Genomic DNA, 27,564 nt, shown 5'->3' with positions numbered 1-27,564 from the left:
TGGCAGTAGCTTTCTCTCAGCAGTCGTCAAAGACATCCTCCGCTCCTACTCAACAAAGCACAATTTCAGCAAGTCATACCACCCACAGACCAATGGCATCCCAGAGTGCCTCAACCGGACCATCGCCGACATGCTTTCGAAGTACGTTGCAGCTGACCACCACAAGTGGGATCTTCATTTGCCATATGTGACGTTCGTGTATAATTCATCACGTCATGACACCGCCAGCTATTTACCATTCTGTCTCGTTAATAGCCGAGAACCTGTGTTGCCCTTGGACACCTTGCTGCCACTGCCCACATGTTCTGCCACTGAATATGCCCATGACGTGATTGTACGTACCGACCACGCACAGCAGCTCACCCGCACCAGTATAGAGGCCTCACAGGAGCATCGGAGATGCCTCTATGATTGCCACCATCGCGATGTGCACCTTTCTCTGGGTTCTTTGGTGCTTCTCTGGTCACCTATACGCCATGTGGGCCTTTCCGAAAAGCTGCTGTCCCGTTACACTGGTCCATATTGCGTGATACGACAAGCGACTGATGTCACATGAAATCATCCCTGCAGTTCCCTCAGCGTCGTTGTCAGCTGCAAGCGACATCATTCATGTAGAGAGACTAAAGCCTCATCACACACCTTTCTCCACAAATGTGTAGCTTAAGCAGCAGGACGGTGCTTCTACTGCCGGAGGTGCTGATATGGAACAGCCGCCACAGTATGGCTACACTGAAGAGGAGGAAGACGACATGTTCCCAATTGCTATAGGGCCGTGATCTTGGCCACCGCTGGCCTACGTGTAAATGTATTGCAAATTGCCCTGTGCATCAGCTACACATAACAATATATTCTGATTCGGCACTTGGGTAGTAATTGGCATCGAAGGAATTGCCGCTCACTTGCAGCAGAGCAACCTGCATGCACACCCATAGCGTTATTGAACCGTGTATGTGAGCGCACGCAAGAAAGCTTGATGGCTGTGCACACATCAGAAAAACGAAAAGAGTTTGAAATTTGCAGTCATCCTTCGTTCCGCCGCCAATGATGGGCAATCCGTTTTTGCAAGCCGAGTCCCGAGAAAAATGCTTGCGTGGCAGCATCGATTGCATATGGCAGCATCGTTTGTATACAGCAGCATTGTTTGTTTAAACCAGCGTCTGCCTGTGAACAGATGTAATCACACCCTTGTGAGCAACAGACTAGCAAGCATCTAGCGGTGACCCTTTGAGAGCTTAGAAACCAGAGAGACATCAGCTTTTATGAGCGCAACGTACGGAAACAGCCCGTGAGGCGACGATGATCTGTAGTGTTTAAAGGGACAAAATACTAAGTCAAGCTGAAGTGATAGATTAGTGCTCAAAAATCTCTAAGGTGTCAATATTATTGCAAACAGAGCCTTAATAATTGAGAAATCAAGGTAAATGCAGGACATGATTAGAGACTCCCCCGGGACATTCAAGCACTTGCCCGATGACGAAAGCACGCCTCAGTTAAATTCTGACACTAGTACTCAACTACTCGTCACAAAAAACATCCTCGTATTGTATTATAAGATGAAACAACATGCTACTTGTCCAGTTCCATTTCATGTTTAGAAAGAACTAATTGAAATTACCGTTGACGACACGGGCGGTCGAAAAGTTTTGTTTTCACTTGACTCTGCGCCGCCCACACTTTCGCATTTCAATACTTTCCTGCTGCGCTGGTTTTACTGGCTTGTGAAACGCGCTCAAACTGCAAGTAGCAGAGAATTCAACTTTCATGTGATGTCGCAGGATGCCCAAACAGTCTACTCCACTTGACCAAAAAGCAGCTGCAGCGGCTAATCTGCCGCTCTGTCTTGGCTCGGTGCTGCCATCTGTCGGGCGCCGTTTTACTCACCGACAGCAGCAAAGAGCGGTGATGGCGCATGCAATGCCACCACTTCCCCAGTTAGGTGGCGGAAGATCTGAATTTCGAAAAAGGTACTCAGACCCTTCAGAAACAATTTCTTGTAGACTAAGTCTTTTCTTGGCACAAAACAAGTGTCGCGGGTTTTCTGGAAAGGTATTTAAACAGTCCATATTGACTTAGTATTTGCCTTTAGTGTCCCTTTAATAGCACAAGGACCAGCTATGGCCAAAGAGCGCCATGACATATGGTGAAGGGTTCTCAATTTATTACGACGTGGGTGTGAAGAGGCCTAAAACAAGTTGCTGTAAACTGCATGACATATATGAGTATTAAAATAATGACAGTGACTCATGATGTAGGCTATGAGCAGAAATTTTCTGTTACGAAGAGATGATATAATAAAACATGCAATAGCACTAAAGCCTCAAGAAGGTCTTTAAAGTCACGAGCTGAGAGGCACATGCTGCGAAAATTTTTTCACTGCATCTGCAGCCTGCAAGGCGAGGCTGCGCTACAGGTAGCCTCGCCAAATAATTTGTACGATGCTTATGTCTGCTAAAACACTGTTCTAAACTCAAAAAGCAGCTCATGGCTCAGAAAGAATGCTGGGCAAAGAGGGATGTGCTCAGAATATGTGGTATAAATGTACTCTACACTGTGCTTCTATTTCATTGTGCTGGATAAGGACATGGAGGACTGTAAGAATGTTGCCACACCTATGACACGTAGGAGGATCGCTTCCTGTAAGTAGGTAAGTGTGTTTCATAGGTATGTCCTATCTTTATCCTGAAAAGAAGCACTTCCTTGCGTCTTGGTGCTTTCTGAAACATCCATTTTTAAATTCTTGGTTTCTTCCCCATATGTAGCTTACTTGACACTACATAATCCCACTTCCTTTGCCAAGATTTCCCATACTCATGGCACAAAAAAGGCTTTAAGTCTGTGGGATGGATGGCTATGTTTGTGTTTCTATATTCAAAAACTACTGAGGTGGCACTTCTGTCTGCAGCTACGTTGCCTTAGATACCTCTATGGCCAGGTACCCAGCATACCATGATGACTTGGTTGTCGTTGTTAGCTGAGCTAGCAAGCTGTACAGTTCATTATAAACTGAATTCTAGTGTTTTCGCAGACTCAGAGCTCTAACGACTCTTGACGACTCTGAACATAATTGCTTTTGTAATACCATATTTACTCGCATAATGATCACACTTTTTTGTCAAAAAATAGATGCAAATTCAGGGCAGCAAAGAGTCACGTGAAAGCAAAGATTTACAGGATCATCATGCTCGTTAAATTTTCCGCGAAAAGAAAAAACATTTTTTAATCCCACATTTGTTGCGGGATGACAACAGGTCAAGAAACAGGCGGCTGCCACTGTAACAGTGTGGGACACCAAAACAAAAATGGCGGCTGGCAGAGCAAGCTGAACGCTCCCCGAACACAATTTTTTTTTCTTCTCCTGAATACATTATGTGCATTGGAACAGTTTCTTCCATATCAGTAATGAACAATATCATTAATATCTGCAAGTTTGCGGCAATAACGTAGCCACGTCCACTATTAGGGGACAGAAACAGTGACATAGAAACACATGGCGGGCATGCTGCGGAAACTGCGGCATTTGTCTTCGCTACTATCCTAATACGGCAAGTTTCCACTAAGGGTGGGCGAATATCTTAGCTGTGTTACAAGCATCAGCGTATGAATAGGGTACACTTCTAATGTATCAGTGTAAACGTGGCTACTATTGTTGCTGCTCACAATTTGTTGCGTGCCCACAAGTGCAGAAGAGAAGAATCGAAAGGCACCTTTTTTGTTGTTGCTGTTGTTGACCACAACCATTATAAAGCCTACAGATAATAAAGCCGAGGCAAGTTTGGTTGTAGCTTTTCTTTTTCATGGAAGTGCAGAAAGTGATGAAAGGAACGAAATGGGGCATCTGCTTAAGAATGTTTGGTGCATGCAGACCGCTTGATATGTCTTGAAGAGTCGTTCGCATAGCATCCGACAGCATTCAACAGATGGTAAGTGCAATCATCATTAGCTAGACTTGGCACATGACATATCGCTGCGGCAAGTTCGGGGTGTGATCATTACATGGGAAAGAAAAAAAAATCGAATTTTAACTACTAAATTCAGGGGTGCAATCATTACACGTGTGCAATCATTATGCAAGTAAATACAGTATTAATTTGCTTTATGTGTTTAACTGCCGAGAGGATTGCACATGTTACCGTCATAAACATAATTGTATGAGGATTTAGTGCACCACAAGTTGAAAAAAATAGTCCCAGAGCTGTGTAAGCGACACTAAAATGATTTGTAAGTGTCCGTATAACATTCAGTACAGGAATACTTATCCCGAAGTTCAAGAAAATGCGAATGTGTGAATATGCGAACATGAAAATACGAATATGTGCTTCAGGTGCCCATTTTGATACTTCTACAGAAGAAATGTCATACTAAATGGTCTGCCATTACTAAGGCAGCGGAAGCCTAGTAGGAGCCATTAGCACATTCTCTAGAACAGGGACGCCTGTTTCTTCTGACAGTGCTTCCAATCGAAGGTACAGAGGAGGCCCAGTGGCTGGGCAGTTATGGAACAGCCTGACCGTGGACAAGTCGCAAATAATTTAATGACATGGATGAGCTACAGCTTAATTTACCTCCAAGGCATAGGAAAAGTTTAAATATGTCCTTTGGAAGTATTGAGACCATTCATTAGCTTTGACATACAGGCTTCACATAGGACTAGTCTTGAAAGCACCTGTGGCAACGTGGATACCCAAGTGGTGGATAGGACCTAACATTTTCAAAACACTAGGCCTAGCAGAATTATAGACTATTGCTTCGTAGTCAAGACGCAACAATATTAGACTTTTGTAAAACCTTATAAGGCATCTCCTATTGCTTCCCCAGGATGTGCGTGACAAGAGCTTCAGCAGATTCATATTCTTGAGGTAATTTGCTTTAAAGGGACACTAAAGGCAAATACCAAGTCAACGTGGACAGTTGAATACCATTCCAGGAACCTCTGAATGCTTGTTTTGTACCAAGAAAAGATTTAGTTCATGAGAAATTGCATCTGAAGGGTCCGAATACCTTTTTCGAAATTCAAATCTCCTGCCACCCGACCGGGGGAGTGGTGACATTGCATACGCCATCACCACCCTTTGCTGCCATCAGTGAGTAAAATGGCACCTGACAGACAGTGGCACTAAGCCAAGACCAAGGTGGATCCGCAGCTGCTTTTTGGTCAAGTGGCGTAGACCGTTCGGCATAGACCCATGACATCACATGGAAGTTGAATTCTCTGCTAGTTGCAGTTTGTGGGAGTTTCGCGAGCTCGCAAAGCCAGCGCAGCACTATGCCGTAACAAAACTACTTAAACGTGAAAGCGTCAGCAGCACAAGGTCGAGCGAAAACGAAACTTTTCGACTGCCCGCATCGTTGTGAAAGGTAATTTCAATTAGCTTTTTTTCTAAAAATGAATTATAACTGGACAAGCATTTATTCTATCTTATAATACAAGGATGTTTTTTGCAATGAGTAGTTGAGTAGTAGTGGCAGAATTTAACTGAGGGGTGCTTTCATCATTGGGCAAGTGCTTGAATGTCCCGGGGGAGTCTAATCATGTCCCGCATTTACCTTGATTTCTCGATTATTAAGGCTCTGTTTGCAATAATATTGATGCCTTAGAGATTTTTTAGCACTAATCTATCACTTTAGCTGGACTTAGTATTTGCCTTTAGGGTCCCTTTAAGATACTTCAGGTGCAGGACAAAAGTTAACATATTAATACCCAAACCCAAATACCCAATAGGCGTCAGGCAGGGAGATACGATATCTCCGATGCTATTCACAGCGTGTTTACAGGAGGTATTCAGAGACCTGGATTGGGAAGAATTGGGGATAAAAGTTAATGGAGAATACCTTAGTAACTTGCGATTCGCTGATGATATTGCCTTGCTTAGTAACTCAGGGGACCAATTGCAATGCATGCTCACTGACCTGGAGAGGCAAAGCAGAAGAGTGGGTCTAAAAATTAATCTGCAGAAAACTAAAGTAATGCTTAACAGTCTCGGAAGAGAACAGCAATTTACAATAGGCAGCGAGGCACTGGAAGTCGTAAGGGAATACATTTACTTAGAGCAGGTAGTGACGGTGGATCCGGATCATGAGACGGAAATAATCAGAATAAGAATGGGCTGGGGTGCGTTTGGCAGGCATTCTCAGATCATGAACAGCAGGTTGCCATTATCCCTCAAGAGAAAAGTATATAATAGCTGTGTCTTACCAGTACTCACCTACGGGGCAGAAACCTGGAGGCTTACGAAAAGGGTTCTATTCAAATTGAGGACGACGCAACGAGCTAGGGAAAGAAGAATGATAGGTGTAACGTTAAGGGATAAGAAAAGAGCAGATTGGGTGAAGGAACAAACGCGAGTTAATGACATCTTAGTTGAAATCAAGAAAAAGAAATGGGCATGGGCAGGACATGTAATGAGGAGGGAAGATAACCGATGGTCATTAAGGGTTACGGACTGGATCCCAAGGGAAGGGAAGCGTAGCAGGGGGCGGCAGAAAGTTAGGTGGGCGGATGAGATTAAGAAGTTTGCAGGCATGGCATGGCCACAATTAGAACATGACCGGGGTTGTTGGAGAAGTATGGGAGAGGCCTTTGCCCTGCAGTGGGCGTAACCAGGCTGATGATGATGATGATGATTTCTGTTCATGGCTTACAGATAGCCATTCCACATCTGACAAGGTGCGGGTGGTCCTACAAGACCTACGCCGCAACATGGCACCGGGAGCCGACCACATCCGATTCGCCACCCTTCGTAACCTCAGTGACGCGGATATTAACCACCTCACCCATATCTTCAACGATTGCTGGTGCAAGGGCATGCTTCCCCAAGCATGGCGACACACCGACATCACACTGATCCCCAAACTGGGCAAGCCTGTTAAGGTTGAAAACTTACGACCCATCTCCCTAACATCCTGCATTGGTAAGCTCATGGAGCATGTACTCTTGCGGCATCTGCAGCACTTTCTCGAACAAAAATCATTCTTTTCTAACCCTCAATTCGGATATCGGGATCATCTGTCTGCCAAAGATGTACTTTTACAATTGCGGGAGGGAGTCATAGGACCTCCGTCATCCGCCCAAACGAGAGCACTCATCGCCTTAGACCTAAACGGGGCATTCGATAATGTTGAACATGACCTCATCCTTCGCAACGTTGCACATTCACACTGTGGAGTTCGTATGTACAACTATATCCGAATATTTCTCCAAGATCGCACAGCCACCGTAGGAATGGGACCTACTGGAACAGCTCCTACTAATGGCTCCGCATCGATCCGGTACGATTCGCCTTATAGGACATGGGACACCCCAGGGCTCAGTTCTTTCCCCTACTCTATTCAATATCGCGCTCGCAGGGCTCCCCCGGCTACACGACCAGATCCCTGATGTCGCCCCCGCTATTTATGCGGACGACATTACTATCTGGTCGACACAAGGTCCCGACGGAGCCATCCAGGACAGACTGCAGGAAGCAGTCGATACAGTTTCCAAGTACGCGAGAAAATGCGGCTTAAGATGTGCTCCAGAAAAGTCTGAGCTCATAATCATTCGCCCCCGGAGCCGTTCCTCTACTCCCCCTATCACTGTGCACGTGGATGGCACACCGATACCACAGGTTAATCGTGCTCGTATCCTCGGCCTGCACGTCCAAGCGGATGGCAGGTCAATCTACACTGTTTCCCTTCTATCCAGACAGATTGAGCAAATTTTGGCCATGATCCTGAGGGTCTCCAACAGGCGCTCGGGCCTTCGAGAAGAGGATCTGCTGCACTTGGTGGAGGCATGCGTGATCAGCCGCCTTACAACCATCTCCCATTTCAGCGGTTGACCCAAGCGCAACAACTTCGCATAGACGCAATGATTCGCAAAGCGACGAAGCTGGCCCATGGCCTCCCGAACTATACTTCCACACGCCGTCTCCTTAACTTAGGGACACATAACACACTAGGCGAGCTGCTAGAGGAACATTGGGTCAGCCATCGCCAGCGCCTCTTACTCACTCCTACTGGCCGCCATCTTCTCACACGGCTGGGATACTCTGTCCCACCCCTCGAGTCTGAAACCCATCCAACGATCTTGTCGTCAGCGATACGCCAAGCACTAAGTATTCATCCATTGCCAAGTAATATGCACCCCGAGCATGACAAAGGGTGGCGCAAAGCCCGTGTACGATACATTGGCCGCATGCTTGCAAACATCCCAGAAACACATACTTTATACACGGACACATCACGCACTCAAGAGGGCTATACCTCGGTAGTTTTGGATGGCACCGAATCCCTGAGAGACTGCTGCAATGCGCGGAACAAATACCGCTTACGGAGAAATTCTCGGTGTTGCTCTTGCAATTCGATACGCCATCCGTGTTCCTGAGGAAGTGTATATATTGACGGACTCGCAACAGGCATGCCGGCCGTTCCTATCAGGACATGGCATCCCGAGAGCGGGGCACCAAATTCTCAAACAGATCCCGCAAAATACACCAACCAAACCTCCCCGCATCCACTTACTCTGGACCCCTGGTCATACCTCGCTGCCGGGTAACGAACGCGCACATGCCCGAGAAATTTCCCTCCAGGCGACTCGGCGTGGTGAGGCGACTAGTTCAGAGTGGGGGGATTCCTTGCTCCGTTACAAAGACATACTCCGTCATTATACACGCATTCGTCGCACCCACGCCGCACCACCTCCGTCCTTCTCGCGGGAGGAAGCAGTGGCATTACACCAGTTACAAACCGCAACTTCTCCAAATCTTGTCTCTCTCAATAAATTCTACCCACACTGTTATACAGATCGTTGCCCTGGCTGTGGCAGCTCGCCCACAATCTTCCATGTCACGATTGAGTGCACTGCAAACCTCTTTCCTCCCTTGCCAACTCTCCTTTACCCCCTACGCAACAAAGAGCTGTGGGATGATGCCCTTCGCGACGGACCTCCCGAGGTCCTCCAAGCTGTGATACAATGGGCTTGAAACATCGCCGGAATCATCTTAGGGACCCTGGACTGAGGGTTCCTCCCACACTGCTCTCGCCATTCAAGTATTATTAATAAAGATGTTTTACTCTCTCTCTCCGTTGAGATCTATTACGGGGTTCGGCAGTATACCTCTTTTTTTTTAGAGTTTAGTTTAAAACAGTTCTTGTCCGCCCACTTAGACAACTTATTTAAGCCAAGATGTACATGTTGCTCGCAAATACTTAGTTTAAAAATCAGGTAATCTACCTGGATGTCATCCACATAGTATATAGAATAAAACATAGTATGTGGTATGACAGTATGGAGCAAGTTCATTTTAACAATAAAAAGAGTGAAGCTCAGCAAACCACCTTGTGGAAAACTAGCCTCCTGCGTAGAAGGATGAGACAGAACATTACCAACTCTAGTCCGGAATGTGCGATAGGAGAGGTAACTCTAAATCACATTCAGCAAGTTGCTTCGGACTCCCATTCCAGACAAACCATGGAGGATTCCAAAGTGCAAAGTTGTGTCATATGCCTTCTCCATATCTAAAAATACTGACAAGAAAAACTGTTTGGGTACAAAGGGATCCCGGATATGTGTCTCGATGCGGACAAGGTGATCAGTTGTGGATCTACTTTCCCGAAAACTGCACTGTAAGGGATCGAGTATTTTGTTGCTTTCGAGAAAATGAATGAGGCGCCGGTGAATCATTTTCTCAGAGTTCGCATAGACAACTGGTCAGAGCTATAGGCCTATAACTAGGGGGTGAGGAAGGGTCCTTGCCCTCTTTGAGAATAGGAATTTCAATTGCTTCTTTCCAGGCAGACGGAATATAGCCAGCGGAGAGCATGGAGTTAAAAAAGAGTGACAGTTGTGTCCTCTTGGTTTCTGGGTGTAAGTTTGATAATTTCATACATTATTCTGTCCCTTCCTGGAGCGGGCTTGTTAAAACATTTCAGTGAGGCATGGAACTCCGCCATGGTAAATGGACGATTGTACACTTCATTGTATGTGCCTTTCTGACCTAGAGGCAGTTGCTCCACTTGTCGCTGGTATTTTAGAAATGTATCTGTGTAATGGGACGTACTGGAAATGTGCTCGAAATGTGCTCCTAGACAATCAGCCTGGTCCTCAAGAGTGTCTCCTTGTGTATTTACTTGTGGTAGAGGATGAGCTTCATGGCCTTTTATTTTGTTCACCCTGTTCCAGGCTTTTTGTTCGTCTGTGTAAGAACTGATGCTACTTATGTATTTTTCCAAACTTTCCTGTTTAGTGTGGCAGTGGATTCTACCTTATGACTTGATCACCTTGAAGTTAAGTAGGTTGTCTGTGGTTGAACAGTTACGAAGGAGATTCCAAGCCTTGTTTTACTTTTTCCAGGCTTTCCTGCACTCCTCATTCCATCATGGAATAAGTCATTTAGAAGGTGACGCATCTGGTTGGGGAATACATACTGATGCAGTATCAATAATAAATGCCATTCTGTATGCTACTGCATCGTCTAGGCTAATTAGGCAGATATAATTTCAGGAGAAGTGTGAGTTCGCAAAACGTCGTTCAGCTGGCTGAACAGACTTTCCATCGAGGAACATGTGTACAACACTCAGCTTGTTTTGCAACGTTTAGAATGATGGGGAAGTGATCACTTCTAAAGGGTAATTGATCCCATCCCATTCCAGATATGGCACAATTGTAGTGGACACTATGCTTAGGTCTAAGGAAGAAAATGTTTTGTGCCTAGGGCTGTAGAGTGTTGGTTCTTTCTAGTTAAGCAAGCAGGCACTTGAGGAGAATAGGAAGTTTTCTATTAGCTGCCCTCTCGTATCACATCAAGAGTCACCCACAGTGTACTATGTGCACTTATATCGCCGATGACTATGTAAGGGTTATGAAGCTCATCAATAAAGCCTTGAAATGTTGTTCTAGAAAGTTGATAACTTGGGGGAATGTACTATAAAGATGTTCACAGTAGGTGCAGTGGTGGGGTAGAGGTAGAGTATCCGCCTCGCGTGCAAGAGGACCGTGTTTCGAATCCCGGTGCCATGCAATTTTCCACCGGATTAAAAAAAAATCCGCGTGTTGATAAAATTGCATAAACAGGCCTGGAGTGCGGCCTGATCCCGGTGACCAGAACCGGTAACGCACTCCCTCACCAGGGCAAGATTGGCCACCCTAGTGCAGACTTGGCCACAACCTCCTATATGAATACAACAATCAAACCCTGGCCCTCAGTCCCCAGCAGCTGCGAAGCAATTGGCGACGGCCAGACCTGTGACGCAGCAGAGGGTGCTAAGAATTCCTGGTTCCGGACAGGCCGCCATTGGAATCTGAACCTGGCAACGTTGAACGCTAGAGCGTTATTTAGTGAGGTGAGTCTAGCAGTGCTATTGGACGAATTAGAGGGCAGTAAATGGGATATAACAGGGCTCAGTGAAGTTAGGAGGACAAAAGAAGCATATACAGTGCTAAAAAGCGGGCACATCCTGTGCTACCGGGGCTTAGCGGTGAGACGAGAACTATTTATTATTATTTATTTATTTAACAATACTGTTGGCCGAAGGCCGTTACAGGGTGGTTTCAAGACAAACAATACAAGATAGCAGCACTGCCGCAGTGTAGAGCAAACAAGATAAGGCATACACACATGCAAATGCACAATGCAAATCAAGAAGCAGCAAAAACAAATTGCAGTAGGGTGGTAATAATTGTACCACTGCCGCTGGAATTATTGTGTGTATTACAACCAGGAACATACGACAAAGTACCATTATTAGAGCAGTAGTTATGTACGTCTAACCGAAGTAAAGAATTTTGTTAGTGTGGTTTCAAATTTATTTACATTGTCTAGTGTTAGTAATTCAGGTGGTAGCGCGTTCCATTCCTCTATTGTTCTTGGGAAAAAACGAGTACTTATGTGTATCTATTCGTGCTGGAATGGGTTGAATTTGCTCTAGGTTGCTGCTTCGTACTGTTCGAGACAGACGCTGTTTTATGTACTGCTGTGTATTAAGGTTAAACCAGTTATGGCGAATCAGATAAAGAAATTTCAGTCTAGCTATCCTTCTGCGTTCGAAAAGTGGCGGTAGGTTGAGCTTCCTGAGCATTTCAGTTGCGGAGTCCGTTGAACGATATTTTGACAAGATGAATCTTGCCGCTCTTCTTTGAAGTTTTTCAATTTTATCTACCAGGTTTTTTTTAAACGGATCCCACACGACGCTTGCGTACTCTAATGTAGGACGAACAAGCGTTATATATGCAGCTAGTTTAGTTTGCTGAGGAGCAAGTTTTAACCTTCGCCTCAAGTACCAGAGCTTTTTTTCAGCTGATGAGCATATGTTCTTTATGTGTGCTTTCCAGTTGAGGTCACTGGATATGGTAATTCCGAGGTACTTAATGTGATTTTCGCGGCTTATGACCTTACCATCTATCTTATAATCGAAGGAGTGTATATTTTTTATCTTCTTGGTTACCCTTATATACTTAGTCTTGCTGTAGTTTATTTTCATTTTCCACTTATTACACCAGTCACTAATTCTTTTTAATGCGGAATTTAAGACGGTCTGGTCATTGCGGCTGGATATTGCGGTATACATTAAGCAGTCATCTGCAAAAAGTCGAACTTTGATAACGGGGTTAATCTGGTCTGCAATGTCATTTATATAACTGAGAAAAAGGACAGGGCCCAGCACCGATCCCTGAGGGACTCCTGACGTTACAGGCAACACTCTGGATGTCGCACCATTCACTTCCACAAACTGTGTTCTTACTAAATATGATTGAATCCATTTGACAATGTTTATGTTAACGCCGAGACTAAGCAGTTTATCAAGAAGTTCTGGGTGTGGAACGCGGTCGAACGCTTTTGAAAAATCGAGGCAAACAGCATCTAACTGACCTTTCTCGTTAAGTACGCTTGAAAAATCGTGTATGGTTTTGGTGAGTTGGGTAACCGTTGACAATTTTTGCCTAAAACCATGTTGGTTAGGAAGAAGGATATTAGCATTTTCCAAATATTTGAACAAGCTTTTTGATATTACATGCTCCATGATCTTGCAGCATGTGGAGGTAATTGAAATGGGCCTATAATTTTCGATGCTGTGTCTGTTGCCGGATTTATAGATGGGGACAACTCTAGCTGTCAGCCAGTCAGACGGTAATTTGTGCTGCTCCAGGGACGCCTTAAAAATTATACAGAGATACTTAGATATCCATTCCGCGTATCGTTTTAGAAATTCATTTGGGATACCATCAGGACCGGCTGATTTTTTTGTGTCTATGTTAAGGAGTAGTGCATATATCCCCTCTTCAGAGAAAACGATGTCTGGCATAGGCAACCTACCCTCGGTGCGATTCTCATCAAGGTCAGTGGAAGATGGCTCCGGTGGAGCGAACACAGAATGGAAATATTCATTATATTTTTCAGCAATTTGAGCACAGTTGTTAATTATGTTGCCATCAATGCAGACATATTGTATTTGTTCGTGCGACGGGGCAAGATGACGCCAAAAACGCTGTGGTGAATCTCTCATGAAATTGGGTAGCGTCTGCGAGTAAAAGTGTTCTTTTGCCGTTACGAGCATGTGCTTAAGGGTCTGGGAAAGCTGCGAAATCTCGATTTTGTTCCTCTCTTTATTCCTACTTCTGCGTCTTATTCTTCGTTTAAGCTGTATTATATTGCGGTTAATCCAAGGATTGCGCTTCTTTACTACCTTCATTCGTTTTGGCACGAACTTTTCCAGACAGTAGATCACCGTATTCTTAAACTTATTCCACAAGATGTTGACGTCAGTCGCCCCATCGAACGAGTACAGTGACATTTCAAGACAGTCCAAGATGCTAACATCATCGGCGTTGCTATAATCTCTTATACAGATAGTTGGCCTCTTTGAATGCTTCGTCGGGACGGCCTCCTTTACACAAAGTAAAACCATTTTATGATCAGAAATTCCGTCTTTGACGGAAACACTACAATCTGGTACATTGCTTGAAATAAGCACAAGATCAAGTAAGGATTCCGAGGTCTGTGTAACCCTAGTACTTTCAGGAACTATTTGCTTGAGGTCGTAACTGAAAGTCAGGTTTAATAAAGCTTCACAATGAGCAACATCTGTAGTACCCACTGCAAGATCAACCCAATCTATTCCCGGTAAATTGAAATCTCCTGCAATAATGACACCTGTGTTAAGAGGAACATTGTTGCACATATAATCTTGAAGGCATTGTAAAAATGAAAGAGGAGCATCCGGAGGTCGATAGACAGCTGCAATAATAAAAGGAACGCCTAGAAACTCTGTTCTGCACCAAATGCTTTCAGTATTAGGGCAGTCATCCAGAACGATCAGCTCAATTTCTTCTTTACAAACAACAGCCACGCCTCCACCACGCGTTCCGCGGTCCTTGCGGATCATGATATAACCCGGAGGGATTAATTCACTGTCTTTTATTTCGGGGCGTAGCCACGTTTCTGTGACAACAACGACATCTGGCTTGTACTGTAAAAGAAGGTGTTCAAATTCGACTGTCTTGTTTGCCAGGCTACGAACGTTGACATTAATCAAGTTCAAATCTCTGGGTTTGCTTTCTCTTTGTCACTTTGTTATACGCGAGCTTGACCCTCCCTTAACCACCTTCTTTCGACACTTTTTTTCTTCGTCCCAGATAAACGTGTCGTTGTCGATCAAGATCTTATCACGCACGAGGCGAACCTTCATTCCTCTGGCCTTTTCAGCTTTTGCACTTTCCCAAAGGTTTTTACGCTTTCGTAGCGTCACCTCGGAAAAATCATCTGCAACTGAGATACTGCTGCCCTTTAGCTTTTTGCAGTTCTGGAATATTTTCGCCTTCTCGTTGTAGTCAAAGAATCTTACAATAACTGGTCGATATTTATTCGTCCGTTGTCTCCCAATTCTGTGAATTCTTTCAACTGTGCTGACTTTCACTCCAAGTTTCTCCTCAAATACATCTTGCAGAACTCGCGTTTTTAATTCATCATTCGTTTCAGTAGTACTCTCCGTTATTCCGAAGACAATTAAATTGTTTCTACGACTTTGATCTTCTAAATCAGCCATTCTTTCTTGGCTGTACTGCAGAGCACTACCTATGTTGTTAATTTCTGTTTGAAGGCGCTCTATTTTTCCTTCATTTTCCTTTACAGCTCTCATGGTCAATTCCATCTCCGATATCTTCTTGTTTATGACTTCTAACTAGGGGTCGGATTCCTGATTAATAAGGATATAGCTGGTAACACACAGGAATTCTACAGCCTTAACGAGAGGGTGGCAGGTCTTGTTGTGAAACTTAACAAGAGGCACAAATTGAAGGTCGTACAGGTCTACGCCCCTACATCCAGTCATGATGACCAGAAAGTCGAAAGCTTCTATGAAGACGTGGAATCGGCAATGGGTAAAGTCAAAACAGAATACACTATACTGTTGGGCGATTTCAATGCCAGGGTAGACAAGAAGCAGGCTGGAGATAAGTCAGTGGGGGAATATGGCATAGGCTCTAGGAATAGCAGGGGAGAGTGAGTAAAGACTTTATTTGAAAACAAGGTATTGACGGATGACCTTGTTGTTAGGCAGCCACGAACCCCTGGGCCCGGGCAGCTTCTTCAGCTCTCTTGATGACCTTGGCCTGCAGGTCAGGGTCGGAGCTGAGCAACATGGCCTCCCACTACTCAGTACATGTATTGCTTATTTCGTTATTTGTGTGATTTTCGGCTGTGCACGACCACATAATATGGAACAGATCCGCTTTTTTCTTACAATGCTTACATGTATTAGGGTATTGGTCCGGGTAGTAGTAGCGATAGGCTACGGCACTGGGGTAAGCGTTCGTCTGAAGTCGTCTCCAAGCTACTTCTTGTTGCTTGTTAAGCGATTTGTGTGCTGGCGGGTACACTGCCCTGGCTAACCTGTAGTGCTGAGTTATTTCCTGCTAACTGACCATGCGATCCCTCTCTGATCTTAGCGCGAGTCATCCGGGTGCTCGGTTGGAGAGTCCTGGAGCGGCGGTGTGCGCGGCATCGTTGCCTGGTAGGGAGGAGTGTGCCGGTGCCCAAATGATCTGGATTGGTCGTGGGTGTTGGTTGGTCTCTGCTACAGGAGGGTTATTAGTAGAGTTTGCAGAAGAGAATAACATGCAGATAGTGAATACTTTCTTCCGCAAGCAGGATAGACGAAAGTGGACGTGGAAGAGCCCGAATGGCATGTGCAATAGAAGTCGGTGATAACTTCGATAGACAGGATACCAGTAAGCTATCGCAGGAGACAAAAGATCTGATCAAGAAACGCCAATGTATGAAAGCCTTTAACCCTAGAGCTAGAATAGAACTGGCAGAACTTTCCAAGTTAATCAACAAGCGTAAGACAGCTGACATAAGGAAGTATAATATGGATAAAATTGAACATGCTCTCAGGAACGGAGGAAGCCTAACAGCAGTGAAGAAGAAACTAGGAATAGGCAAGAATCAGATGTATGCGTTAAGAGACAAAGCTGGCAATATCATTACTAATTTGGATGAGATAGTTCAAGTGGCTGAGGAGTTCTATAGAGATTTATACAGTACCAGTGGCACCCACGATGATATTGAAAGAGAGAATAGTCTAGAGGAATTTGAAATAACACAAGTAATGCCGGAAGAAGTAAAGAAAGCCTTGGGAGCTATGCAAAAGGGGAAGGCAACTGGGGAGGATCAGATAACAGCAGATTTGTTGAAGGATGGTGGGCAGATTGTTCTAGAAAAACTAGCCACCCTGTACACGCAATGCCTCATGACCTCGAGTGTACCGGAATCTAGATGATGATGATATGTAGTGTTTATTGGCGCAAGGGCCAAGTGTGGCCAAAGAGCGCCAAGGCAGTGGTGATAAGTTCACAATGTAGTTATGAGTTCTATGGGGTTAATGTAAAGTGGCTGTATAGGGGCCTTAAAAATAGTCGCTCTATAGTGCGTAAAATCTATCTGTAATAAGATTCTGTCGATGACAAATGACGTGTTCTATATGCAATAATATCAGTCGTGAAAGAGTGATGCAATACAGAAAATATATTAGGCGGTGAAATTATCTGGAGCACCACTGCCTCGCCAGGGCCCTTGAAACACAAGGGCCTAGAGGCATGTGCTATATGAAACAGCTATCACAGTGGCATCCTCTAAAGAGAGGAGACGCTACGAGTGTGTGGGGCTAATAACATGTAATACAACAACTTTAAGGAAGCCCAGGACTGCGTTGGTGTCAAACAGCGGTTCTGGGCCGAGTAACATTACTGGATGAAGGGGGATGTGCTGCCGGTATGCTAAGGGAAAATATTTCTTTCTTTCAGATTCGGCTTTCCGACACTCCAGAAGGACGTGGAGGACGGTCAGCCTCTCCCCGCATCTACCACATGTTGGAGGCTCATTTCCGGTGAGTAAAAAGTTGTGTGTGCCAAATGTGTGTCCTCTTCTTAGAGGACAGAATAGGACATCTGTCGGGCGTGATTTTGTTACGGAAGGCCAGAATCCTAACTGTGGCTTTATCACGTGGAGCTTATTTGTTTCCCCGTCCCATAGGCGTTGCCAGTGGTTCCGTAGTTTCCTCCGTAAGAAGGGCTTCAGATCTGTGACAGGGACTGCGGCGGTGGGATTAAGAGAATGTGATGCAACTGACGTGGCCATCTGGTCCGCCAGAACATTGCCTTTACCGGAATCTTGGAAGAATGCTAACATAATCCTAATCCATAAGAAAGGGGACTCCAAAGACATGAAAAATTATAGACCAATCAGCTTACTGTCCGTTGCCTACAAAGTATTTACTAAGGTAATCACAAATAGAATCAGGAACACGTTAGACTTCTGTCAACCAAAGGACCAGGCAAGATTCCGTAAAGGCTACTCAACAATAGACCATAATCACACTATCAGTCAGGTGATAAAGAAATGTGTGGAATATGACCAACCCTTATATATAGCTTTCATTGATTACGAGAAAGCGTTTGATTCAGTCGAAACCTCAGCAGTCATGGAGCCATTACGGAATCAGGGTGTAGACGAGCCGTATGTAAAAATACTGAAAGATATCTATAGCGGTTCCACAGCCACCGTAGTCCTCCATAAAGAAAGCAACAAAATCCCTATAAAGAAAGGCATCAGGCAGGGAGATACGATCTCTCCAATGCTATTCACAGCGTGCTTACAGGAGGTATTGAGAGACCTGGATTAGGAAGAATTGGAGATAAAGAGTTAATGGAGAATACCTTAGTAACTTGCGATTCGCTGATGATATTGCCTTGCTTAGTAACTCGGGACCAATTGCAATGCATGCTCACTGACCTGGAGAGACAAAGCAGAAGGGCGAGTCTAAAAATTAATCTCCAGAAAACGAAAGTAAAGTTTAACAGTCTCGGAAGAGAACAGCAGTTTATGATAGGTAGCGAGGCACTGGAAGTGGTAAGGGAATACATCTACTTAGGGCAGGTAGTGACCGCGGATCCAGATCATGAGACTGAAATAATCACAAGAATAAGAATGGGCTGGGGTGCGTTCAGCAGGCTCATGAACAGCAGGTTCATGAGCTGAACATCATGAACAGCAGGTTGCCATTATCCCTTAAGAGAAAAGTGTATAACAGCTGTGTCTTACCAGTACTCACGTAAGGGGCAGAAACCTGGAGGCTTACGAAAACGGTTCTACTTAAATTGAGGACGACGCAACGAGCTATGGAAAGAAGAATGATGGGTGTAACGTTAAGGGATAAGAAAAGAGCAGATTGGGTGAGAGAACAAACACGAGTTAATGACATCTTAGTTGAAATCAAGAAAAAGAAATAGACATGGGCAGGACATGTAATGAGGAGGGAAGATAACCGATGGTCATTGAGGGTTACAGGCTGGATTCCAAGGGAAGGGAAGTGTAGCAGGGGGCGGCAGAAAGTTAGGTGGGCGGATGAGATTAAGAAGTTTGCAGAGACAACATGGCCACAATTAGTACATGACCGGGATAGTTGGAGAAGTATGGGAGAGGCCTTTACCCTGCAGTAGGCGTAACCAGGCTGATGATGATGATGACTATAAAGATGTGACGGTGACTAGTTTATTGAATAGCACTGTTTTGATAGCAACTGCTTCAAGAGGAGTTCACAGTTGCAGTTGCCGACAGGCAACACCTCTGTCGACTATTATAGCTACACCACCACATGATGCAACAGCGTCATCTCGATCTTTCCGGAAAATAGCGTATTGCCAGAGAAAGTTTGTTTGTGTAGACTTAAGAGGTGTCTTCTGAGCACACGGTACCTTTGGATTGTATTTGTGCAAAAGTTCTTTAATGTCATCGAGGTTGTGGATAAGACCTCCCACATTCCAACGTAATATGTCTATCCATATTGTCTGTGTTTTTGTGCTGTGTGTCGAGAGGAGTCAAGTTGGCTTACAAAAGCCTTTCCAGGCCCCGTGATCTGGGCTTTGTCTTTCTTAGAGCAGTCGCGAGAATCGCGCCACTCCCATGGCGCTGGATGTGCCATCTGGCTTGGGGTTGTGTCCATCGACTCCTGGGAGCCGCCGGACTTCCACTCACACGATCGGGGTGTTTTCAGGGTGGGTCTCACCTGAAGAGACGAAACCTTCGAGGCCACCAACCCAGAGTTCGAAGGGCCTTCCTTCAGGGACGCCGACACAGCACTGGCTGCTGTTGCCGGGGTGCTGGGCATGGTCGTGGCCATACTCTTTGTGAATTGGGCAGATGTCAGAGTCTGCTACGGCGTGGCCCCCTTACACATTGCATCAGCATACCTTGCGGTATGAAGAAATGATACGCGCTTTTGAACTTCCTAGAAGGAAATGTCTTCCTTTACTTTCAATGCGACTATATATTTTTCTTTATGCCACACAGCGCAAGCTTTACAGTAAACTGCATGTCCACCATCACAGTTTGAACAGTGGAGTGCACCATTACAGTCATCTGAAGAATGATCGTGGACAACACACTTCGCACAGGTTTCTCGGCCCCGGCAGCTTTTTAAATCGTGGCCATACCTCCGACACTTGAAACATCTCCAAGGGTTCGGGATGTATGGTCAAACTTGGACATCCATGTATCCCGTTTTTAACGTTTCTTGCAGCACACTGAACATAAAGGCGACGATCAGATGTATAGTTGGAATTTCATTGTTTTTCCGTTTGATTATGATTCTTTTGACTATACTGCACTAACGTTCTGTTTCTTCCAGCCCTCTAAGAGCTCTTTCTCGGTCAGGTTCAACAGATCATCGTCAGAAATCACTCCTTTGCTTGTGTTCGTGGATCGATGTGCAGTCACTGAGGTTCACACCACCAAATGAGACAAGATTTGGGAGCTTGTTATGTTGTTTATTGTGGACCTCAAGCAGGAGGTCACCGCTTGTCATCTTTGTAACTTTGTAGCAGAGACCAATTGTTTTGGTGAGCCTTTTCACAACAGTGAAAGGTGAAATCATTCTAACGGTCTTTACAGGGTTTTCACTATGAATGACATGGAAATCATGGGAAGTTTTCTTTGCGTTGGCCAAAAAGCCGGCAACATTTCTGTGGTGCGCCTTCTTTTGGTAAGGGGGCAATCAGGTATACAGGGGAAGGACGATAAATCCATAAATAGTTGCTCAATTTCGGCGGCTATGCCAGCCACCCACCACCGAGCCCAACAAGGGGACGCTACGAGACTCAAAGGAAACGCAGACGCCAGCTGTACATAGCTACTATAACCAAAAATAATAAAGCCAAGGTTGGATAAACTACACAAGGTTAACCTTTGCTGTCTGGAAAATTAGAAGTAAAATGAAGTGGAGAAAGGAGAGATGGAAAGTGAGAGAAAGAAAGAAAAAGGTTGGAGGAGGAGAGAGAGGAAAAGGCAACTACCGATTTCCCCCACGTGGGTCAGTCCGAGGGTGCTGTCTACGTGAAGACGAGGTCAAAGGGGCATTGCTGCCTCCGCTGAGGGGCCGTAAAGGTCCAAACTCCCCCCCATCAGCTAAACCCCCAGGGTCCCCTTTTCTCCGGACACAGTTAAGCCATGCACAGTTAAGTACGGGAATTCATGCTTGGGTCTGTGGTGTCGCCACACGCCAAATGCCTGCTGACACAGACGGCCCTGCGGGGCCCGCAAGATGAAACAAAACTAACTGCCGCGCACTTTCACATGCGCGGATCTGCAAGCAGTTGCTGAAACGCCAGCATAAAGAAGTGGTGGAATGAAAACCAACAGATTATGGACGAGAAAAGAAAATTACTTGTATCCCCAAGGGATGGCAGTACTTGCTGGGCAACGAAGAGTTGAAAAATTGGTGCGTTTTTCAAACGTACAGACGGTGCTGTAAATGTATGGCATTGACCATCTGGGAATTGTTCGCAGGGTGGTATATTTATTGTACTGACCCTCAAAAGGTTAAAGGGGCCTTGAAACATCTTTCCAGCTAATCATGGAATGGCCTCACTAACACAGGATGTTGCCTCAAGAATCTCATGCCGCAAAAATTTTTCAGATGCTTCACTGTAAGTGGAGTTTTCACACCAATACCCGCCTTCCTCTCTCCTTTTGCCTTCGTTAGCGCACTGGAAGCTACACAGAGGAGAAGTCACGAGGGCAAAGCCCCTTCCGAAAGTTGAGTGCTGTGGTGGTGAAAGGGCTCATTGTGACACCCTGCAGAACATCATGCCACCCTGCACAGCAAGCTGCCACTATTTTGGAGGCCAAGCACAGCAGACGCAGCTATGCATAAGTGTTATTTGTAGAACAGCAGTGTGAAGATCAAATTATTTTTCTGTCTTTTTGAAGCTGGAGACATTTGTTTCATTTATTTAACTCAAAATTAGCAATTATGGATTACAGAGAATGCTCTTGTGAACACGAAATCAGCCAATAGCGTTGGTGGGTCCAGCTGCTTGCGATGACGCTGCACGACAACATTGCGAAAGCGAGAGCAATTTATAGGTGCCAGCTGCGGGCAATAAGCACAGTCAGTCATAGCGTCCAAGATTTACGGTGCCACGTGACATAACGCATGCAAATCTCATGAGACACCATGAGATTTGCATTATCTAATGAAGAGGAGGCATGGTTTCATTCTACTGAAGATGAAACCATGTCTCTTATAATGGTTGGTTTCTTATTCTTCACAGTGTACCAATCATTTGATAACTGAGTTTTTTTTTCTGAATCATGGTTAAACAATAGTGCTGCAAAGGCTACCTTGACCTCAATAAACCAAATTTACCTCATCAATCAGTAGTTTCACAACCTTGATAGGAGCAAAGTACTAATTATCATAGACTAAAACAAGTTCAAACAAGTGGGGAATTGTGGCACTCTTCAGTCAGCAAACAAGAGCATTCATAACTGCTAGAAAGGTGCTTTTGTGAAGGCCTAATATTACTATCTCACCTCAGGTATCGCTTTATTAACCTACCTTGCTTTAGTAGTTGCGCATCTGATGACGTAGCCACAGCCCCAGCTGAGGCTGCTTGCCTCAATACAGCTGGCTTCTCAGGCAAAGATGGTGCTGTACTGGTGTTTGATGTGGTCCTGCATGGTGATAAAATCACGAGTCAGATTCAAGGGGCAGTAGAGCTTTTTTATAGAGTGAATGGCAGCCTAGACATGCCTAATTGGTACTGGTGGCCGAGGACCTCTGGTGGGTGTCTGGGGAGACTTTGGCCTTGCACCACCTACAAGTGCAGACTGTGCTGCCAACTCCAGGCCATCTGAGCTGTCCCCTGATGTCGAAGTCAGTGTGTCAGCACTTCCACTGTGATTGGAGCCACTCAGTAAGTCTCCTTCAAGGGGTTGAAATGTCTCCGCTGTAATCAGAGGTCTTGCCTGGTGGCCCGATCGCTCATATGCTAAAGAAAAGAGAAGAAATGACATGGAATATGCAGTGCTCAACAAACTAGCTAGATAATCATAATTTATGATACTCTAGTATGGCAGTAAAATGCAAATAAGAAAAGGCCATAGTAGCACAATATCTATATTACAGGCTCTAACACCTAAATGGCTAATACTGAGGCTGTATGTTCCAGGTGTGTCGCTTACAGGAATACTTTACTTTTGCATGACGTAGTATACGGCATAACACCTAGCTGGAGCAATGGGCATTCTGCCTGTCCATTGGCTAAGCCAATCAGTGTACGGTGCAAGCAATACTGCCGAATGTGATCAATTCAGAATACAGCACCTACCTATGTTTCACACACACATGCATAGGCACAGCAGCATCATAATTTTATCTGTCCTTGATAGATATGACACCAAGCACAATATAGCAAAGTGAAACCACACGAACTCCACTGAGAGAGTTATAGAAATTGGCTTGCTGCTGACACACACACACACACACACACACAAAAGGCAGGACAAAGGTGAACGTTTTCTGTGCTCTTGGCTGACAAACAGCAGAATGCAAGTCACTATACAGTGAAATCTCAATATAGTACCGAATGTCACGGAACTGACAAAAATAATTAATTTTTAAATATTGTATTCAAAACAAGTAAATTGGCATTAAAAATTGAATTCAACCAGAGGAATCCCCTACATTTAAAAGCAGTGCATAGTACATCTACAAATTTGTTTATGCCAATGGAAAAGACTCTAAAAGATAGGAGTGAACGCGCACAAGTGAAGTCATCTCTGCCTGGTGCACACACAGCTTGCACAGGCTTCACTTCAGCTAGCACTATGCGAGTGTGCCTAGCCATATGTTTGCACACTGTACCGACAGTTTCGGAGAGTGACATTACGTGATACCGTTCCGTGTATGTTTCATCTGCGGCAGAATGGAACGTGATGCTGTAGAGCAGCGGCGGTAACAACGCAGCGATTTTTGAGTGTGAGCTGACTGTCACACATACAGCGGTGCATTCCTTCAAAAGTGTACATAACACTGAGTTGTCACGTCCACTACACCTAAACTCGCTGTTAACGCCAGTGGCTGACAGTGAAGTGCACAGCACATACTTATATCATTTGCATACCCGAGATCTGCATAAGGTGCACCACTACGCATCATTGCTCAATGTTACTGAAATACTGAAGCATCCACAAATGTTTTTTTCCCTTTGTGCACAAGTTGCAAATGTGCACAATATTACAGGTTAAGATTCATTATTTTGAGGTGTTGTTAATAACACTGAGAAAGCGTAATATTTTGGTTGTTATTTTGAAATATTCAGTGTTTTTAAATTCATTCATAGTAATGAAATATTTTTACAATAAAGCATTAGGCATATAACTGGGGATTTTTTACAGTAACCTCAAATATATTCGTCAATCTCAGGTTTGTAGTAACAAAATTTCAATAAATAACTATCACTCAGAAATGCTTACCATGAAGACACATACAGTCAAACTTTGTTATAATGAAGCTGTATCCGCCACAAAAATACCTTCGTTATATCGGATATTCATTACGAACATGCATGCCGATATCGTCAAAAATAAAATTCTCATCAGGTCCATGGGAAAGAAACCCAAGTGAAGTGTAATGCCCCCGATGGGCCAGCAAAGGGTCTGCTAAAAATTTGATGGCCTATCGGCAGCTTGCCATGCCAATACGTGGTATGGGACTAAGGTTAGGTACACTACAACAATGAACGAGTCAGCAAGCAAAATGACCGAGAACCTTGTTGATACAGAAGTGGCTGTCCAGCTGGATGAACTAAATGACTGGCATGTTGATGCAGAATTTCCAGAAACCCTACAAAAGCTGGCTGTCTGCCAGACCACGCGAGGATACATCACTCTCGCCTTGGTAGAGTCAGTGCGTTGACGGTGGAATGGCTGGGCTCGGACATCCGGGTCACCAATTTGTGGGAGGCGGCGCAAGGAGGTAGCTGCCATAGCCACGGTTTATTTAGGCTGGGTAGCCATGGTGCCGTGGGATCTTGGGAGCTGCAGTTACTGCAGCCACTCAGGTTGAGTGTGCTATCATGTTCTATTCTCATGCTACATGCACGTGAAGTCTTCTTCAACGGCTCTGGAGACTATAGTCTCACCGCTACAGGTGTCATGGGAATAACAATACAGTGGGCTCTTTTTAAATAGAACCTCAAGGAACCAGGGAAATTGGTTCCGTTTATCAGGAGCTCCATTTACTAAGAGGCAAGGCTGAATACAATTGCATGAATACAAAACCAACCAACCATGAGGATGGTGTTCCATTTAGGAGGCAGTTCCATTTAAGTGATTTGCATTTATCAAGATTTCACTGTAAATTACATGTGCTTTGCACTCGCACTAATATGCAACCCTACAATCTGTGTAATCACATGGAATCAGCATATTGGATTGCGAGCTGCTGTTCATCCAAGCCACTGGCCGAAACATGCACGAATGTCCAGAACATACCATTTCAAGTTCTTGCCAAGAACAGTTGCCTGCAGGGGACTGGACAGGGACCCGAACTACACTACTACGGCTGTCAGTCTAGCCTGTGTGAGTGATCGCATGCTCAATCACCAATAAAGTCTATCGGTGCAAACATATTGATGGCAAGCTTCCTGCAATGGTTTGTCACCAGCATAGAGTTTTATACTACTATAACAAGAGGGAAATCTGGCACTGCGATCGTTCAACTATCATGGGAATGACGGGAAGTACAGACTACAGATTGGTATTCCATTGATTGGCGAACTAGTCTACAGGTATTTTTTTGGCAGTTTTGGTTTCGCTCCAAGCACACTTGCTAAAACGTACAGTAAGGCAGTATGGCACAAAGCTCTCTGCCTTTGTTCTGTTGCTCGAGGTGGCGATAGCGCACTGGGCTCAAGCAGTTGGGCTGATGTTTGTGTCGCAGTGTGGTGACAAAGCCCTGATGAGAAAGCGACGGCACCGTAAACATTGAGAGAATGTGTTGACTGTTTTCACCTTGGTTTGTTAGGCGTGTTAGCTTGGCACCTGCTTTATCAAACTTCAGAAGAGCAAAAAGGAAGTACTACTCATACAAGCACGATACTACATACCTGTTCTATGCTTAGAACCTTTAAAGCACATAGAAAATGTGGCATGCCTACTAATAAGCTTAAGTGGGGCTTTCATTAAAACGCGTCGCGTTTCTCCATCTACTGACGCTTTCTTGTGGGATGACTGATCGGGCCAGCATTTACCGGTCCACCGATTATATGCCCTACGCAGTACATGGCTTGCCCAGCTAGATTATTTTCTCTCAATATGAAATGGAATATCGGCTTTCTCGTTTGCTCTCTGATCCACACTGCTGTCTTCCCATTCGTTATCGTTGCACATGACATCTTTCGTTCCGTCACTCTTAGCGTGGTCAGCATGAAGATGCAACTTACTGCTTTGCTACAGCTGTTTGGCTTCTTGTACGTGCTTATATTTACAGTGTGAGCCTTAAAGCTGTCAAGTTTAGCTGCACACATTTTCTAGGTTTTTAATAATGTGCCAGCAAATTTTTTCTACCAGTGATGCAGAGTGCAATGGAAAGACCGCTGACTGCTAGCATAACTCATTTTGTTTACTACATAGATAGTTGTACTTCTAGTGCCTTGACAATCAGATTGAGGGCTTCATTACACATTGATCGTTTATGTGCTCACTGAAATGTGTGTTTCAGGACACTTGAGAACACAACTTACTTGTTTTAGGAAAGGTTGCTGCTTCCTGGCTGTAGTCTGCTGTTGCAAAACGGGTAATCGCAAAGCCATGCCGCAACGGCTGCTGGCGCACGCTTCAGAAGCAATGGTACGTCAACGTAATATATAATTAAGCATACTTGTTGGAGGTCACAAGCATCCCAGCTAGCACTGCAGCAGATGTGCTTAAAAGTACCTGAAGACGTTCAGCAATCGTGACAGCCGATGCAGCCTTTAGAAAGAGCAAGAGAGTTCGCAAGTGCCTATCGTGTGCCAGAAAAGTTTTGCGTTTGCAGCAAACAGGTGTGGTAGCACACGACACCTGTAGCATTTCTCTCAAAGTCACAGCACTTTCTTACAATATAAAATTTTTATTTCCATAAATATTTGACGGGTATTTTTAAATACACACATGCACGGTTGTTACCGCTGTTGTAAAAATATATAAACTATTATTCACTGGAGCTAAATCGGGAATAGAATTGCAGAACAATGCAATGTTTACCCTGGTGTGCCCTGGTGGTAAACCGTGCTTCGATCTCAAAGTCGTACCAACTTTATGTAATTAGTCATATCATAAGAAGCCAACAAACACTGACATCAAGGGTAACATAGAGGAAATTACTTGTGCTTAATAAATGAAATAAAGGAACGATAAATTAATGGAAATCAAAGTGAAGGAGGAGGAAAGAACTTTATTGTGTGCCCTGCAAGTTGGTGGGGAGGGCCAAAGGCCCCGCCTAGGTGACAGCCAGGAGTTCGTGGGTCCTGGCAGCATCCTCGGCCCGCTGGACGGCCCATAGTTGATCCTCGAGGGCGGGGCTGAGCAGCGCGGCATCCCAGTGCGTGCGAAGGCTGCTGCTAGAGGCCGCGTTTTCTTTGTTGTTATTTATCCCTGGAAATCAAAGTGGAAGAAAAAACAACTTGCCGCAGGTGAAGAACGATCCCACAACCTTCACATGGGATCATTCCCCACCTGCGGCAAGTTGTTCTTCCATCCACTTTGATTT

General features: G+C 44.8%; 1 protein-coding gene across 2 annotated transcripts in view; it reads right to left on the bottom strand.

The window, feature by feature from the left end:
* LOC142557580 (uncharacterized) overlaps positions 1-27,564 on the bottom strand; it is a 122,787-nt gene that overhangs the window by 28,865 nt on the left and 66,358 nt on the right. For both annotated transcript variants that reach the window (XM_075669539.1, XM_075669547.1), the window contains exons 12-13: positions 22,564-22,801; positions 22,369-22,484 (exon numbers count right to left, since the gene is read on the bottom strand). In XM_075669539.1, coding sequence (XP_075525654.1) covers positions 22,369-22,484; positions 22,564-22,801 — 354 coding nt within the window. The remainder of the gene's footprint in view (positions 1-22,368; positions 22,485-22,563; positions 22,802-27,564) is intronic.

The sequence above is a fragment of the Dermacentor variabilis genome, chromosome 1 (genome assembly GCF_050947875.1).
Source record: "Dermacentor variabilis isolate Ectoservices chromosome 1, ASM5094787v1, whole genome shotgun sequence".
NCBI lineage: Eukaryota > Metazoa > Arthropoda > Arachnida > Ixodida > Ixodidae > Dermacentor > Dermacentor variabilis.
Note: the sequence above shows the minus strand (reverse complement) of the source record. Positions and strands in the feature narration are given on the sequence as shown.